The sequence below is a fragment of the Strongylocentrotus purpuratus genome, unplaced genomic scaffold, assembly GCF_000002235.5.
Source record: "Strongylocentrotus purpuratus isolate Spur 01 unplaced genomic scaffold, Spur_5.0 spur5_scaffold_20, whole genome shotgun sequence".
Lineage (NCBI taxonomy): Eukaryota > Metazoa > Echinodermata > Echinoidea > Camarodonta > Strongylocentrotidae > Strongylocentrotus > Strongylocentrotus purpuratus.
The window spans coordinates 23,264,104-23,283,222 of NW_022145606.1; the positions used below are offsets into that span (position 1 = coordinate 23,264,104).

The 19,119-nt window shown below is 37.5% G+C and overlaps 1 protein-coding gene across 1 annotated transcript in view; it reads left to right on the forward strand.

The window, feature by feature from the left end:
• LOC115927302 overlaps positions 1-19,119 on the forward strand; it is a 31,490-nt gene that overhangs the window by 1,398 nt on the left and 10,973 nt on the right. The window contains exons 2-3 of the mRNA XM_030993060.1: positions 15,426-15,584; positions 17,597-17,741. Coding sequence (XP_030848920.1) covers positions 15,432-15,584; positions 17,597-17,741 — 298 coding nt within the window. The 5' untranslated portion in view covers positions 15,426-15,431. The remainder of the gene's footprint in view (positions 1-15,425; positions 15,585-17,596; positions 17,742-19,119) is intronic.

A 19,119-nucleotide genomic window follows, 5' to 3' on the forward strand; every position in this document is an offset into this window, starting at 1 on the left:
ATTTGAGAGATGCCCCTTTTACGTTGACAAGAGCCCCCTTCCCTTTGTAAGAAGTGCCCCTCTCCCCTTTTAATAACTTCAATAAGTGTACCTTTAATTTTGACATGTGCCCCTTTTCATATTTAATAAGTGCCTCATTTCCTTATGATAAGTGCCCCATTAAAAAAAAAGCTCCTTCCCCTTCTCATAAATGCCCCTTTTCACCTAATAGGTGAATAGTATGGAGTGTGTCCATTTTCGTTCTTCTACAAGTGCCCCTTTACCTTTTCATAATTACCCCTTTTCATTTCTGATAAGTGCCCCGTTTATTTTAACATGTGCCCCTTTTTTTCTTTTTAATAACAGCCACTTTCCCCTTCTCATGAAAACCCCCTCAAATCCCTTTTTCCTAAATGCCCCTATCAAAAACTGAAGGGTGCCCCGTTTGCGTCGACAAATGCCCATCTACCATTCTCATAAGTGCGTTTTTTCAACACTGGTGAATGCCTCTTTCCAGGTATATGAAGTGCCCTACTTTCACCTCTGATATTTACTCTTTGTACTTTGACACGTGCTCGTTTTCTTTTCTAAAAGGTGTCTTATCCCTCTGATAAGTGTCCCCTTTTCCTCTCATCATTAAACGTGCTCCTAATTTAAAATGACTAAGGGCAATTTCCCCCAAAGATCACTTGCTACGCTCACTCACATTTATAAACGATATAATTATGTTACTTATCAATGTCTTTTCAGTCTTCCGTTATGAGAGTGTACTTTTAACCCCATCAGGATTGGGTTTTTTCCTCTTTACAAGATGTGATTTTTCGCAATCACAAAGAATAACATAGAGTTATTTTATTCTTAGATATATTGGGTGAACATACATAAAATAAAACATAAAACACAGAAAAGAAAATAGTAAAGGAACAATTTTTTGAAGAAAAAAATAAAAAGGAAAGAGAAAAATAATGTAGATCTAGGTCTATAGGTAGAACTTGTGCCACCTGCAAATATTGTGCTAGCATAATGATGAGGTAAACTACTATAACATTTTGATGTCAGATCTTAACTAACAAACATGAAATAAATAAACCCCAAAAAATTATCAACAATAGATTTAGATTTCTACTTAGTTAAGGACATACCTCGCAGACACACTCTCGGACTTGGAAGACTTGCTCTTCTTCTTGCGTGGTGCTTTAGCAGGTTGTGTTTTCTGATTCCTAGAAAAATAATTTGAGATACAATTTAGCCTAAAACCACATCAAAACATTATGCAAGGCAATATAATTGACAGACGTAGTAATGGTACAAAATCTGAAATTTATACGTGGATTTATTGTAATCACGTTTGTTTACATTCACTCATTCACTAACAGACACTACACTGCACTTGGAGATTCACTACACTTCACTCAGAAGTTGTGTAGATCTAGTACTCATCTAGCTAGTCTACAACCTCAACACTACATGGGAATATTGATACGTAAAATAACATTCTATAGGCCTACTATGTCTATGAAGTAGCATTATATTCAACAACAGACACAATACAAATATGTATATCATAATATAATTAAGTTTCAGAAATAAACCTTTTCAGCTGTTTTCTGGGGCCAGTTCCGCTCGTCGACGGTCCGTCATTCGACAACAAACTCGTTTCTCTACGAGTGGGACTAGAATATTGATAAAGGAACAAAATTGAAATTTCGTACATTTTCTTTTTACACATTGTTTATTTATGGTCATCTTTGAGCTCACTATTCAATATGTGACCCCACAGCTAAAAACCACCAATAAGTCGCAAAATGAACAACAGAGATAATGGCAGGAGAAGCGGGCTTTTTGAAAAGGATGCCAGTCATAAACAATGAAAATATGCAAGTTTAGAAAATAGACAAAAAATAGTTTACAAATTTGTATCATGTCATAAAAAATTCAAGTGCAAAGAATAGGAAGAAAATATTAATCGCAAATAGGTAAAAAGAAGTCTGAAAAAGAAAAAGGTGAAAAAATAGGGAAAAAATAGTCTGAAAAAGATTAAGGTGAAAAAATAGGGAAAAAATAGTCTGAAAAAGATTAAGATGAAAAAATAGGGAAAAAAATAGTTCTATTTTTTTCATATTTTTTTTGAGAAAATAGGAAAAAAATAGTCTGAAAAAGATGAATGTGAAAAAAATAGGGAAAAAATAGTTTGGTACTCGAAAATAGGAAAAAATAGAACTATTTTTTTCCTATTTTTATAGGAATAAAATAGTCCACAAAAGTTGAAGGTGAAAAAAATGGGGGAAAATAGTTTGTGCTTGAAAATAAGAAAAAAATAGGACTATTTTTTTCCTGTTTTCTTATAGGAAATAGGAAAAAAATAGTCTGAAAAAAAATATAGGTGAAAAAAATAGGGAAAAAATAGTTTGTACTTGAAAATAGGAAAAAAAATAGGACTATTTTTTTCCTGTTTTTTCTTATAGGAAATAGGAAAAAAATAGTCTGAAAAAAAATATAGGTGAAAAAAATAGGGAAAAAATAGTTTGTACTTGAAAATAGGAAAAAAATAGTCTGCATTTCCAGAAAATAGGGAAAAAATAGGAAAAAAATATATTTTCGCAACACACAAAACTACTAGGGCGACCTCACAAATCTTTCAAAATTTCCTCGCTCGCAAATGAATATTGAGACCGTCGCAGTACCCAACTGCAAAGTATGATATTCAAGCAATATCTTGTATGATGTATAAAGAGAAACAAGCGAAAGCATCCCAGATAATATAAACACAATGAAGGGGTACATGTTTATACCAATGTCTATATATTTTCGCTTTTGAGATTTCCCTTTGTAGGTGCCCTTTTTTGGTGCCCCCCCCCCTTTTTTGGAAGTCGCTCCGCCGCCCCTGTTACAGGGTGCGTCAATGCAACATGTGACAAATTTAAGGTTCACAATAAAACATGTACATAAAAATGCATATAATATATGTCTGATTTCTCTTTAGAGTACGGTATTCACATCACATCTAAATGCTTTATTGTACCACATTGACTTCACCTGCAATGTTTAGTTAAGAGAATTTGCAAGTTAAATGTTTGTTGTATTTTTTTCTGAGACACCCTTTATACAAGATAGGCAGAATTAATTACGGAGATTACAAGGGAAACATCTTAAAGTGTATAAAATGATTTTTTTTTTTTTGCGATTCATGTGTCCACCTAAGGTGCTTACGTGAAGGCGAAGTTTATTTTGATATTAACCTGGTTTTTACAGAAGCTGAAAAATATAAGAACATGTAAGTAAAATTTTGATCAAGATCCAATTAAAAATAAGAAATTTGTGATTAACAAAACAAGTTGCAATCAATCAAAGACAAATTGGCAACTCTGTGACGTATTCTTCGACGTCTCCTCCCCCATTTGCTTGTTGTCCAAAAAAAAACACATCGAAAATGTCCATTTTCCCTTAATATAATTGTCAGTCATACTTTCACCGTAAATATATTTATTGCAAATATGTTTTTATACAATTCTTGTTTGAAACTTATTAATTCCGTAATACATTCACCGTAAATATAATTACTGCAATTATGTTTGTATACAATCCCTGTATGAAACAAATCAATTCCGTCACCAATAACAAAGAAAATGGAAGTTAATACAATTTCTGTACAGATCAATTAGAAGATTGGTGCCAATTTGATGATAACTTCGAAATTCATAACTTTCTTATTTTTAATCGTTTCCTGTTCTTCTCATTTTTTCTGTTTCAATTAAAAGTAAATTAATATGAGGAATACTTCGAAGATCAAGATACATTAATCTTGAACTAAGGAGACACGAACGAACGAATATGAGGGTAGACTTCCCATCTAAGTAAACATATAGTGCTCACTACCCCCCCCCCCCCCGCCCGCCTCCCACTGAGTGAAATATTGGCCGGCACGATTTTCAAATGTCAGCACACTAAATTTCAAATTGATTTCCAGAAATCCTGGATCCGCGCCTGCATCCCATCACTCAGTCGACTTTTCCCGATTGCTTTGATACATATTATTCAACAATTTAATGTCATGACGAGTATGAATTACAACTCATTGAATATTTGACCCCAACGTCTAACTATCAAAGAATATTTATTTATCAGAGCTCGAAAGAGTAAACACTGCTTTATTTGCACAGCGTCGGTGCAAACTTTACTTTTTGACTTGTTTGTATAGAAAGGGAAAATCCCTATTAAAGAGAAAAACACTATCCAGAGAAGAAAAGGCTCGATCTAACATTAAAGTTATAGACCAATTCTGGTCATGCGATTGTATTGTGATAGAAACATTTTGGAATCGATCAGAAAAGGTTGATCATCTAGCATTTAAGTATTGGTGTCTACTGCAAGGTTCTGGAATCATCAAAATTATCAGAAATTTGGCTCAGTCTAGGTAAAGTAACGGGCACTGTACACAGAAAGATGTATATGGGACTACGCGATATCTATCCAGTCCGGATAGATATAATAGTTTACCAAATATATCAATTAGTAGGCGGTTTCCGGCATATTCTTTCACATGATTGGTAATAAGAGCTTCCATTAACTTTTTTGAAGAGGGGGCGTTTCCAAACTGGTCTATACCTTTAATAATACTAATACATCAAATCTTAAGAATACGAAATTCATCCGTGACGATATTGTATTCATTCATATTTTGCAATCAACCACAACGTTTATTATGCCATAAAACGAACATATCATTACATTTCACCTGATGACTTCCTCATGAGTGACTATAATAATTATCAGCCTATTTTTATTTTCTAAACAGAAGCAATATGGTAACATTACAAGAAAAATAAGGAGGTTATAACCTGTATGTACTAAAATGTGTTGGTATAAACTTGTCTAAGCTAGACAGCAATTACATGATCACAAATAGAAAGGTGAAATTTGCACTGAGGTTGAGACTAGTAAACTGTTATGTATGGAGCAGAAACATGGCCAATAAACAAGCCCATGGACATATAAAAGCATCTTTTGATATGTGGATCTACAGAAGAATGATGAAAATATCCTGGAAACGAATGAAAACCAACAAAAAGATATTGCACATGGCAGGGCGTAAACAACTTACACTAGTAGGATTAGTAAAGGAGAGAAAAATCAAATACTTTGGTCATGTTAAAAGGCACCAAAGCCTCTTAAAGGATGATTTGGAAGGAAGGGTGGAAGGGAGTAGACCTAGAGGGAGACCCAGAATCAACTGGGAAGAGAATGTCAAGAACTAGAGTGGACTAAAACTGCAAGAGTGCACCAGAATGGCAGAAGATAGAGTGAAATGGAGAGATATTGCAATCAACCTCCGAACCGGGAGAAGATACTCAGATAGATAGAGACATGATCAAAAATTAGAAAATGGAACACCAAACACTAACATACACATATCTACAAGTTAACATTCACATGTCACTCAGGTACTTGCGTTTTATAGAGCGGGAGTTGAAATAGCTTTAGGGGCACAAATAGGGGCTGCTTCCTTCATTTATATTTAATTTATACTTAGGTTATTACAAATTGAGAAATGAGAGGGAGTATGGTGCAAAAGGTCTCCTGCTATTCTTTGCTATTTATATATGTAACATTACATGGATTGGAAAAGAAGAAGGATTATAGTTATTTACAGTTCATTATTATATTTTTTCCGGCATTTATTTGACTCACCTCAAATCGTACTGTTGTTTTAGTACTCACTGACTCTTGATCTTGTCGTTGCCAACTTAATGATTGATATAATAATGATATTGAATAGCGGGCTCATAATATTAGTGTTATTGAAGATACGGTAATTAGATTGGATTATGAGGGGTGCCCCCTTCCTTATATTCATGAAAGGTAATGAAAGATCAACAAAGGGGTGCTATTTGATCATATTGCAGTGAATCAGTACAAAACGAAAGCTATAATCTTGACTACAAACATTCCTCCCTTATCATAATTATCATGTAGAATTTGACCTCACATGATATTTAGACAAGGAATCCAAATACATGGGATAAAACGAACGCGATAAGCAAAGATCATTTTTCCTATGATTGAGAAATATTTTTTGACCAAGTGTCTCGTTATAATATACAATTTGTTGTTGCCATTGTTGTTGGGTTTTAAAAGTAATACACATTTTTTGAAAATTTTGAAACTTGGGTGGATAGTGATTCTTTACAATTTTGATATATTTGGATGTCCCTGTGGATGTATTATAAGCACTAGAAAATTTAGCCCCTAAAACACTTCTGCTTTCGAGAAAAATTGGATATAATAATGTACCGGTGCTCCCGATAAATGTTGATGTATTTCAAATAGCGTCTACGGCCGTACAATGGTAGCTGCGACCATGAAAATCTCAGAATAATTTCCAAACGGGAATAGCTAATCGGGTAATTTTAGTCAAGAGACATTGTTTGATAGCTTAATCAATATCTTGAACTAAGAGGAAGCTATACAACATCAAGAGTATATCATTTACAATTTCATAACTTTAGACTCGATTTCAACCGCAACAACGACCTGTGAATATTATAGGATCGCATATGGCACTGGTTTTTTTTAACTTATACCAAATGTGTCCACAAATGGGTCCAAAATAAAAATATGTTTACTCACTTCAAACTTGTATATTTAGGATCAGGACTAATCATATTTTTGAGAAATGCAAATTCTGGACCTTAATCTATCTCCTTATTTATTCACCAAATATGAATACTTGAGTTTTTACAATTTTATTGTGAACCATAGCATATCTAATAACTGTGATATAAAACTCATTTGCTATTAACTACACCTTTAAATATGTTGGGTCTTTAAGAATATGTTTCAGAGATTATTCATGCAAATTGTTAAGTTTCTATCTTGACAAATACAGATTTTGTATCCCTTGAAAGTGAAAAATAGGTCTAAATTAGGGTTTTGACAATAACAAGTTTTTATTTCAATAGGTAATATGCTTTTTCTTAGGTCAAACTTATTTTATTATAAAAACTGATGATATAAGGTAAATACATGCCCCAAAATTGGGAACCAGTGCATTGCCTAATAATTGTCATATGTCACACCACTGATGTTTCGGACGTTACACTCTGTTAACATTATAACTTTATTCAAGTTAATTGCTTTTCTTTACATATTATTGACCTCAGTTTCATTAATTGTTTGCAGAAAAATACTTCTGTAACATTTATGGAAAAAAATTGTGCAGTTTTAATTAGTTTAGCACATACATGTATACCAAGTTTGTCTTCATCGAGCACTCAATTTATGTAAGGTATTTATATTATTCATTTCAAGAACGTGTACAAGTAGTTAAAAATGCTTATGTGATCTAACAGAGTGAAATATGAAGCTAATAGCAAGTGTAGTCATCAAAACTCCTTAGAAAATTCACTTAGAAACATACTCTTTATTGCATGTTATGAACAACAGTGTGAAATGTACATGCATGCTATGGTTTGTTTCGGATGTTACACAATGTTAACATTTCAATGAGATCATCAATTTCTATAAACTCTACAATAGATGTTTAATCAGCTTGCTAATGTTCTTCAACTATATAGTGTGTCATTCAATAATATCACTAACACATACATATATGTAAGCAAAACATTGACAAATCTTTTAAAGTAAAACTATAAAAAAAAAAAGTACCCCCAGTCCTGTAAGTAATAAGAAATAAGTGAATCCTAATTTATGTACATCTCAAGAATGAGACAGTTAAGATGTATTTTACAATTTTGTATGTTTTAGGTTATAATACTACTGTAGTAACAATTATTCTTTACCAATATTTGTATTAGGAGGCTGTTTCAAACGACAACATTTTGTAATGCTCTTAAATAAGTATTTATTTATTTATTTGATGACCGATTGATGAATGGATGGATTGATTGGTTGGTTGGTTGGTTGGTTGATAGATCTTAAGTCCTGGATGGTCCTGGATGGTCCTGGGCGGTCCGGGAGTGGACCCCGGATGTTTTTGACGGTCAAAAACTGCCGGGGTGGTCCGGGACGGTCCGGGACAATAGTTTGATCCGGGGTGATCCGTGTAGCCACCGTGCTGGGTCCGGGGTCATCCGTAGTGGCGCCGGGGCGGTCCGTGTTGATCCGTGGCAGTCCGGGAGTGAGTTATTGACCGCCCAGGACCATCCAGGACCATCCAGGACCATCCAGGACCATCCAGGACCACCCCGGTGCCAACACGGTGTCAACACAGACCGAATCCCGGATCACCCCGGATGGGGTCCGGGATGGTCCGGGACGGTCCGGGACGTATATGGGACTGTAGCTTAAAAGCATAACACTTTTTTTGAACAAAACATCCCGGACCATCCCGGATCACCCCAGACCATGGTCCGGGATGGTCCGGAGTGGTCCGTGCTCGTCCGTGCTGGTCCGGCTTTATATGGGACTGGGGCTTAAGCTACAGTCCCATATACGTCCCGGACCGTCCCGGACCATCCCGGACCCCATCCGGGGTGATCCGAGATTCAGTCCGTGTTGACACCGTGTTGGCACCGGGGTGGTCCTGGATGGTCCTGGATGGTCCTGGGCGGTCAATAACTCACTCCCGGACTGCCACGGATCAACACGGACCGCCCCGGCGCCACTACGGATGACCCCGGACCAAGCACGGTGGCTACACGGATCACCCCGGATCAAACTATTGTCCCGGACCGTCCCGGACCACCCCGGCAGTTTTTGACCGTCAAAAACATCCGGGGTCGACTCCCGGACCGCCCAGGACCATCCAGGACCATCCAGGACCACCCCGGTGTCAACACGGTGTCAACACGGACCGAATCCCGGATCACCCCGGATGGGGTCCGGGATGGTCCGGGACGGTCCGGGACGTATATGGGACTGTAGCTTAAACTCTTGCTGTGCCGATATCACAGGTGACAAACAGTATACAGTGTAGGTTAAACATGTACCGTATTTACCGGCGATAAGGCCCCAGCGGTGCACCCCCAACTTTGACACTTTTTTAGAGGGAAAATAAAAACGGACAGCCCATTTATATTTTACACTAGCTTATACATTTTGTATGTATGCATACATTTGAGGAAGATACTATACCAGTGGTGGATCCAGGGGGGGGGGGGCTCAGGGGCATGTACCCCCCCCCCCCGGCCAAAACAAAAATGTTGAAATCAGCCCCAAATTCGCCCAAAATGTACTGGCAAACAGGGACGTGCCCCCCCCCCCCCACGGCCCAAAAAAATATAAAATAAAATAAATTAGTCCGCACTCCTCCCCCCACCCGCCCCACTAAACGAATTTGCGGCCGGCGCGATTTTCAAATATTTGGGAGCAAAAAAAAAAAATTAAAAATGTGCTCTTACCAACCAACCCCCCCCCCCCCCTGCTTATTCAGCGGCTGGCTGAGTCGTTGTAATTTTTTGGGACCAATACAAAGATATATATATGTCCTCTCACCCCTCGTTTGTACCCCCCCCCCTGTGCCCCCCCCCCCCCCCCGGGGAAAAAATTCCCGGATCCGCCCCTGACTATATGTTTAGGATCATGAAATAAGGTATTAATGTAATATCTTATTCTTTTATAGATGTATGTACTTTCTACATAGATTAGTTACGTGTACTGAGTGCCCTTTTAAAAAGGTATTTTCAAATGAAAATCCATATTTCCCATAAATTTTTAGACAAACATTTTAATTTGCCTGATTTTATCAACTTTATGTACCTGTATCATACCCGTGTCATGTACATGTACACTGTGTATTGCTTAAGTGGATAATTTTGAGCTTTTGTAACCTTCCAAATAGTTTAGATTGACCATACAATCTTTGGTTATATGACATAATTTGAAACAACCTCTGTAAAAATGAAAACCTGATGATTTGCAAACACACAACAATGTAAATAGCAAGAGGAGAGGTTGAAAAATTGAAATTGGCTATTTTCACATCTATCTTTGCCCCTCATTTGAACTAGTTGAAGTATGAAAATGTCTGTTAACAGTTTAATGTAACGTCCGAAACGTGCTAACAGCATACCAGAAAGTGCTGTTAAAATGGCTGAATTTTTTTTATGAGTCACTTTTATTGAAATTTTTTCTGATAAATTACAATTAAGGATATACTAAAGCAGCCAGCCATGCCTTGCATCACAATGTGTGGCTTCAATATTTGATGTTTTATAAGTCAATTTGCAGAAAAATTAAGATATTATACGGAAAATTTCATTTTTTGCATCATATTTCTTCATATTTTTATATTTAGATCTAAATGAAATTCTCAAAATAGTGTGTTTAACAGGAGTGTGCATTGTGAAATCGTAACTTGCACATATGATCGATAATTAGTTGAAATTTGCAAACTATGTGTTAACAATCAAATAGTGTAACGTCCGAAACACCCTTCTTGAGCTTACACAAAATTATTGGATTTGAAAGACCTGATTTGTGTCTTGACTTATGTTAAGACTTATAATAACATATTTAATAATGATTTATTCACTCCAGATACCCTCAAATATGGATTATCATCATTTATTTGGTATTTTTTGTTTCGGACGTTACATTTGTTTCGGACGTTACAACTGTTAACGGAAAATTAGTTTTAACTATAAAATAGTATTGTAATGATGTATTGCAAATTTCTTTTTTGGGGTGGGTAGCCGCCATGAAATGTTTAACAAATGTTACAAAAAAGGTCGTGTAGTTCATATATTTTCTGCTACTTCAAATTGAAAGTTGTTTCGGACGTTACAAAATTGTTTACGGAAAATGAGACAACTTTTTCAAATTTTGAGTATATTTCTAGTATAAGCGCTACTACAATTAAATTATATTTTCTTTTAATTTAATGACTTGGAGTAACTAATAAGCTTATTCAAACCATAAACAATCTCATTAATTTATTGTTCTAGTGGGTTAAATGAGGGTCTACATTGTTTACGGAAGATGTAACGTCCGAAACACCATTTCAATTGCACTGTTCCATCAAAATATAGGAGTTAATTCAGATTACTGTTAACTTTCTTTAAGATCCACCCATGCTCATTAATCATCAATAGAAAAAAAACATAATGTTTGTGGGTATATATTTTTTCGGCTCCAACCAAAATGGTATGTCAATTTTGTTACAAAATTCCGTAAACAATTGGCTGTTCAGGGATAGCTGATGCACATAAAGCAATGTTGAAAATTTTTCATTAAGCTATGGGAGGTCAATCTAGGTCCATGCTACAAGAAAAATTTGTAATTGATTTCTAATTCTTTATCTTTGAAAAGTTTCAGGCTCTCAAAGGGCCATTTAGGTATTTGGTCATAGTTAAAAAAACCAGTGCCATATGCTTCCAATATCTTAATTTGAACCAAATTCATAACTTTTGTAATACCTTTGAGGCTTTCCAATCCGGCTAAAAAGACTATTTCCGCCTGGCTGTACTGTTCCTTTGAGTACATCATAATCATGAATTATAACTAGATAGCACTGTTTGTTTTTCTCTGGCTCAAATATTAATTCAGTACTTTAAGTGTTTTGTTTTTCTTCAACATTGCTCCTCGAATGGTCGCCACTGAGTTTCACAGCTTCCTTTCGTTGGTTGTGACCGTTAAATTGATGGTATGGGCAATGATTTAGGTGTCGACCGTGAACAGGGTGCGAGTATTACTAAAGGTTAACTGTGCAGTGCTAAACTATACTTATCCCTTCCTTCCTCTCCGAGAGAGAGAGAAAGAGAGAGAAGGCGAGCATGAACTAATATAAATACAAAATAAACATTGTCGTATACGCCTGTATATAATAATGTAAAACAAATTTAATACAATTTGCTCTTTACATCACATTGGCAAAGTTAGTTTAAACTCATTTAATTCAATAATCTTCATCATTTTAACAAAATCCAGATAAGTCTCGTTATATATATATATATATATGGATGGATCTGAAATAGGAATCATTCTCTTCTATTGTTTCCCACTGATTATGTAATTAGTTAATCCAAATCTATTCCATGTTACAGTTACATCTATATGTTTTCTGAGAGTAGCTTGATTAGCTAAAATGTCGACTCTTTCGTTTCCCTGAAGTTTACAATGCAACAGTATCACCTCAGAATGTTTGTCTATACCAAAACCGCTTAATTGTGTCTATTGATCCGATATTTCTATAATTATACTAGATTTGTTTATGTTTCTGGTACAATTTGGTGCAAGCCCGCTGATTGGCTATTGACTCACTTGGGTCGTCATTGAGAACGTCCGTAGATTTGGCCAAAAACCGCTCTGGATTTCAATACCTCAGCGGTATGGGTGCGCTTAATCGACACTTTTTCACCCTAGAATCACGATATTTAAAGACATTGGGTGGTATTTTCATAAGTTAAGCCAGGACTAAGTCCAGACTTAACAAGAATTTTAGTTCACACTTCTATGGAATGCTAGGTTTCGTCTTCCTCCTTCAATATTCATGACAAAGATAATCTATCAAAGACATTGTTGAAATTCAGTTCATACTCATATTATCTTTTTCTTCCCATTTCATTGCAAAATTATTTTTGGACATTTTTCATTGAAGGATTAATATAATCTGTACAGGGTAAATGAGTTGGCAACTGGCACTCCATAAAAGTGTGGACTAACTTAGTACGCGCTACCGGAATACCACCCGTTTAGTTTAAAACACGTTCCGTTCAAGCGATTTTTTCGTCGGTCGTAAAAATAAACGTGTTTAAAAACACAAACATGAAACGCTGAAAAAGATGCGTTTTGTATCATGATTCTGCAGAATGACGGTCGCTAAAATTCGATTGAACGAACGGAGTTTTCAATTATGATTCCATGGCGTCATTTTTGTGGCCTGTCCCAGTTTGGGCAAAAACCTCGCGCCTGCTTTTCATGCAATTTGCGTTCACTATACCATGCTCTTTATCGTGGCCTGTTCCGTTATGGTATTCCTTGTTTTCCTTCTATCATTTTCTCTTTCTGTCTTTCCTTATGTTATTCTTTGTTTCGTCTTTATATGTTATTCTTTGTTTTACCTTCTATCACCTTTTCTTATGTTATTCTTTGTTTCGTCTTTATATGTTATTCTTTGTTTTACCTTCTATCACCTTTTCTTATGTTATTATTTGTTTTTATAATTATATCACTTTCTCTTTTGTTATTCTTTGTTTCTTCCTTCTATTCTTTGTTTTTTCCTTCTATGTTATTCTTTGTTTTACCTTCTATCACCTTTTCTTATGTTATTCTTTGTTTTTTATAATTCTATCACCTTTTCGTATGTAATTCTTTGTTTTAATCATTCTACCACTTTCTCTTTCTGTCATTCCTTATGTTATTCATTGTTCCTTCCTTATATCACATTCACGTTCTCTTATGTTATTCTTTGTTTTAATCATTCTATCGACTTTCTCTTTCTGTCTTTCCTTATGTTCTTCCTTCTATCACCTTCTCATTCTTTGTTTTATTATTGCGATTTATGCTCATAGAAATGCAGTGCGCCAAATGCAAAGACGCAGCATCAAAAAGCAACGAGCTAAATGTTAAGCGCGAAGCGCAAAAATAGCAATCTGCAATGCACATCAGACAATCCTGGACAGTGTAAACATAGATGAACTCTGTGACGATTTCGTGATGAGATCAGAGACAAGGAGAAAGATTTTCGGACATTAGTATGACTTATAAAATAGTTCTCTAGTTGTTATGTTGTTTCCGTTCACCCTTTTTAAAATTCACGTCATTGTATCTTTATTTTTGTTTTTTTCGCTCATTTTATTTCCTGATATTTCCTAAAAGATTTTTCATTTTTGGAGAAATATTATTATGTCACAACTTATTTGTCACACAAATTATTTTCAGTGGGGAAACTGAATTCAGACGTGGATTAAGCGTAATAATCAACGAAGCGTCTTCTTTTACGAATAATTTAATGAAACGTGAAAGCTTCCGCGCTAAACGCGGAATGGGCGAAAATGAATACAGACAAGGATTAAGAGTAATAATTTATTGAAACGTTAAAGCTTAGGTAGGGGGGAAACTGAGTTCATGAAGGACACGATACAACAAATCGTCTTCTTTCACTAATGTGAAAGCTTCCGCGCTTCGCGCAAGAATGGTCGAAAATGAATTCAGACACGGATTAAGAGTCGAGAATGGTACATAGGATCGTCTTCTTTCTTTAATCATCTAATGAAACATCAGAGCTTCCGCGCTACGCGCGGGGAAGGGGGGGGGGATTTGATTCAAACATTAAGGATTAAGAGTCGAGAATGGTACATCGAATCGTCTTCTTTCTTTAATAATCTGATGAAACGTCAGAGCTTCCGCGCTACGCGCGGAGGAAGGGGAACTCGATTCAAACAAGGATTAAGAGTCGAGAACGGTCCAACGAATCGACTTCTTTCTCTTATAATTTAATGAAACATCAGAGCGGTAGGGGATAAACTGAATTCATGAAGGACACGATACAACAAATCGTCTTCTTTCTCTAATGTGAAAACTTCCGCGCTTCGCGTAGGAATGGGCGAAAATGAATTCAGACAAGGATTAAGAAACGAGAATGATACATAGGATCGTCTTCTTTCTTTAATAATCTAATGAAACGTCAGAAGGGGAAGGGGAATTTGATTCAAACATTAAGAATTAAGAGTCGAAAATGGTGCATCGAATCGTCTTCTTTCTATAATAATCTGATGTAACGTCAGAGCTTTCGCGCTATGCGCGGAGGAAGGGGAACTTTGATTCAAGCAAGGATTAAGAGTTGAGAATGGTACATCGAATCGTCTTCTGTCTTTAATAATCTAATGAAACGCCAGAGCTTCCGCGCTACGCGTGGAGGAAGGGGAACTTGATTCAAACAAGGATTAAGAGTCGAGAATGGTGATCGTCTTCTTTCTTTAATCATCTAATGAAACATCAGAGCTTCCGCGCTTCGCGGGGGGGGGACTCCCCCTCCCTGCACGCAACCCCCTAGGGACCGCGGTTCGCGTGCTCACTACCGCCCCCTAGAATGAAATCCTGGCTACGCGCTTGGGGGGGGGGGGGTGCAACTTGCCACACGCTTCTACCTCTTGATTGCTTTGATCCATTGCCGAAAATATTTTGGCACCTATCATCCCCCCAACCACGGATACAAATCGACACCCTTGGCCTTAAACAATTCCAGAAAGCGCGCGCCGAAGTTGACCTATACTTCCTGGGCCAAACTGCGCAGTGTGATGCGCAGTGGCTGGGCGGCTCGAAATGAGCTAGAATCAGCGTTAATGGAAAATCGCTTGAACGCTTTTCGTAGTGACCTTGTTTTGTAACGGCGTTTTGATTTGTGATTCATGTTTGTGATTCTAGCTTCGAAAAATTGCTTGAACGCACCCATATTAGCTTCTCGATTTTGCACATGAATCGCAGATTCTCCGTCCGCGTTGAGCTTGCGAAAACTCCTTATTATCATACAATCTTTGTCGTAACAGATATTCATGATCCAAACGATGGCGGGTACAATGGAGCTAACCCAAACGCAACTTTACCAGTTGGCAGAGAAGGTCAGTCCCAATGATTGGGTAACCCTTGGAGTCCGTCTGGGATTCCCGTATAACAAGATAGAGCAGTGGAAGGAAGAACATAAAGGGGTAAGCTTGAAATATGTTGAAACAAACATTAAAGGGCCACTCTAACCCAACTAACATAGCCATTTAAAACATGAATACACCTCTACTTATTAATATTCCAGCCTCTGATTCTTCTGAAAATCTCTGTATTGACCAAAAAATGATGATAACCATCCATTTGTCACAGTTCTCACGCTTGCTGGGCTACGCCCCTCGAAAATATATAATACGGTTACGTGGCCTTGATGACGCATTTGACGTCATTGCCGGCATGTCCGATTTGCCCTACAACTAAGGATCTTACAATCTCATTGTAATTCATAAATAAAACGTACTGGGATTATCAAGTGCATATTTTTTTCGGATAAATGTTTTTTTTTCTGCTTCCAATTAATATCATAAATTGCCTTTTTAAAGACATGTATAAATGCCTCCTTTTCTTCGGAGATGCTCCTACAGCGACGTCATAAACAGTTGCGCAATACAGCTCCGATACTGCGCGTTTTTCTGAGCGTTCTGAGTCGTAATGTTTAAAGCTAGATTCCAGAATTATTGATGATTTCTTGGAAAAATCATTTTCATGTCCGGAATCTCCGTCAAAAATTATTCTCCATGTCTCCCCCCCCCCCCCCCCCCCCCCCCATTTTTTAGCCCGTTTTGGTTAGAGTGGCTCATTTACGAGTTCATACAGAAATACCAGATTTTTAGGCAGGCGTGTACGATGCATTGCCAGGGCCTTGTAAACTCGCACAAGTGGTGAAGCAACTGTGTAGTGCCGTTTTACACCTATAATCTTGTTGTATAATATTGGACTAAGACAATAAATGGATTTGAACAAATTATTTATTGATAAAGATAGAAAGATAGATCAATAAACAAATAAGCAGTAACACAATTAAATGTAATGCTTGCATCTCGCAACAACAGCCGTTTTCTGCAACCCCATCTACTTCAATTTCCAAACACTGACGCTTTTATTTCCTTACCCCTCTCTACGTCTCTAAAAAAACTGGCGCTTCCGCTTTCTTTGCCCCTCTCTACGTCTCTCAAACACTGATGCTCCCGCTCTCTTTACCCCTCTCTACGTCTCTCAAACACTGACGCTTCCGCTCATTTAACCACTTCTCTACGTCTCTCAAACACTGACGCTTCCGCGTTCTTTACCCCTCTCTACGTCTCTCAAACACTGACGCTTCCGCTCTCTTTACCCCTCTCTACGTCTCTCAAACACTAACGCTTCCGCTCTCTTTACCCCTCTCTACGTCTCTCAAACACTGACGCTTTCGCTCTCTTTACCCCTCCCAACGTCTCTCAAACACTAACGCTTCCGCTCTCTTTACCTCTCTCTACGTCTCTCAAACACTGACGCTTTCACTCTCTTTACCCCTCTCTGCGTCTCTCAAACACTGACGCTTTCGCTTTCTTTACCCCTCTCTACGTCTCTCAAACCCTGACGATTCCGCTCCCTTTACTCCTCTCTACGTCTCTCAAACACTGACGCTTTCGCTCTCTTTATCCCTCCCTACGTCTCTCAAACACTAACGCTTCCGCTCTCTTTACCCCTCTGTACGTCTCTCAAACACTATCCCTTCCGCTCTCTTTACCCCTCCCTACGTCTCTCAAACACTGAAGTCCCGCTCTCTTTACCCCCTCCCTACGTATCTCAAACACTAACGCTTCCGCTCTCTTTACCCCTCTCTACGTCTCTCAAACACTGACGCTTCCGCTCTCTTTAACCCTCCCCACGTCTCTCAAACCCTGACACTTCCGCTCTCTTTACCCCTCTCTACGTCTATCAAACCCTGACGATTCCGCTCCCTTTACCCCTCTCTACGTCTCTCAAACACTGACACTTCCGCTCTCTTACCCCTCTCTACGTCTCTCAAACACTGACGCTTCCGCTCACTTTACCCCTCTCTACGTCTCTCAAACACTGGCCCTTCCGCTCTCTTTACCCCTCCCTACGTCTCACAAACACTAACGCTCCCATTTCCTCCCCGCTCTCTATTTTCCTTATCATACAAACGCTACAGAACATTCAGAATGGTATTTTTAATATGCTGGTCACTTGGCTTGGCATCCATCCTACCTCCAGCAAACCAGACGCCAGGAAGTTTCTAGCCGATCAGTTCAAAGCAATAGACAAGATCGACCTGGCGTACTCCCTTATCAACACAGGTTAGCAAAACATATGCCTCTTTGAAAGTATCGTTCAGACATTAATTTTTATATTTTATGAATTGCAATAAAATTCGCCATGCGCATTTTTACTGAGTCCAAAGGTTGAATGGTATCGAATTCCACATGACAGCTCACTACTATATATGTGTCTTTAAACCTTATCTACAGTATGATATATGATAAGGCAGTACACCTAGTTTGTTTCAGGGCTACACTTACAGGTTTCATTGTCGAGTGGTTTTAATACTTGACTCGACATTCGGGGGACGTGGATTCGATCCTCGCGGGAAGACACTGATGTCCCTGGACCGTGCTATGTTTGTACCGATATTAGATATACATGAACATGCATAATACGTATAATAACGGAATCAATTTGCCCGTTGCTCCACCAAGACATACGATGGTTAATATATTCGCATGTCGAGCAAGAACGAAACATTCTACAATCATTATATGGTCTAATCGATTTTTCTTTTGGAAGTTTCTATAAAGGATGTCTTTTGAATATTAATTTAAAGAGTAGTAAACAATGAGAAAGAGAAACGTCAAGAAGTATGAATCGAAGGAAAATGTACTATCCCTTTCAAATATTGACTTTCTACAAAGCACCGTTATTTTCAGTTCAGTATTTTTCACCGAATACTTGGGGTCAACAAATGTCTTCATACTTGACTTATTTTTATTTATGTACATTTTGTTTATCCATTGTTGAAATTTGTTACATTAGTTTTGGGACTGCCCGTTTACGTATCAATCTATCAAAGGCCTCCATAGCTCTCTTCTCAACAATGAAATGAATTTGAATAACAATATTTTTTATTTGATTTCCCAGACATTAACAATAAAGCTTTATTCTTTTAAATTGTATATGCAAAACATTAACCATTCTCGACCAAATGTAATGGAGAATAGTTATCCTTAAAGTCTTTCAAGAATATACTGAAACATTTTGTTTTGAAGTTAGGCGTTGTTTTTTCGATTATGAGTTTGTTTTATCAGTAGATAATTTGACAACTGCTGTAACCATGTAAACCACTAAACTACCATTTAAAATTACCACTCGTGGACAATTACCCCCGAGGATCAAAACCAACTGATTATCAGACTCGACTTTCCCTTTCACAGAGTGTTGGCTCAGTCAGTAGAGCGTCCGCCTCACAACCGGGAGGTCGTGGGTTCGAACCCCGGCCGCGTCATACCAAAAGACGTTAAAAGATGGGAGTTGTTGCTACCTTGTTTGGCGTTCAACAATAAGGGATAGAGCAACGTCGATCTGGCGCTGCTCAGTGGCTGCCGGGCTCACGATCAATTGGGCAAAAACAATTTCCGTTTCGGTTTAATAAAATTTCGAGTGGACTATTAGGCTATTATT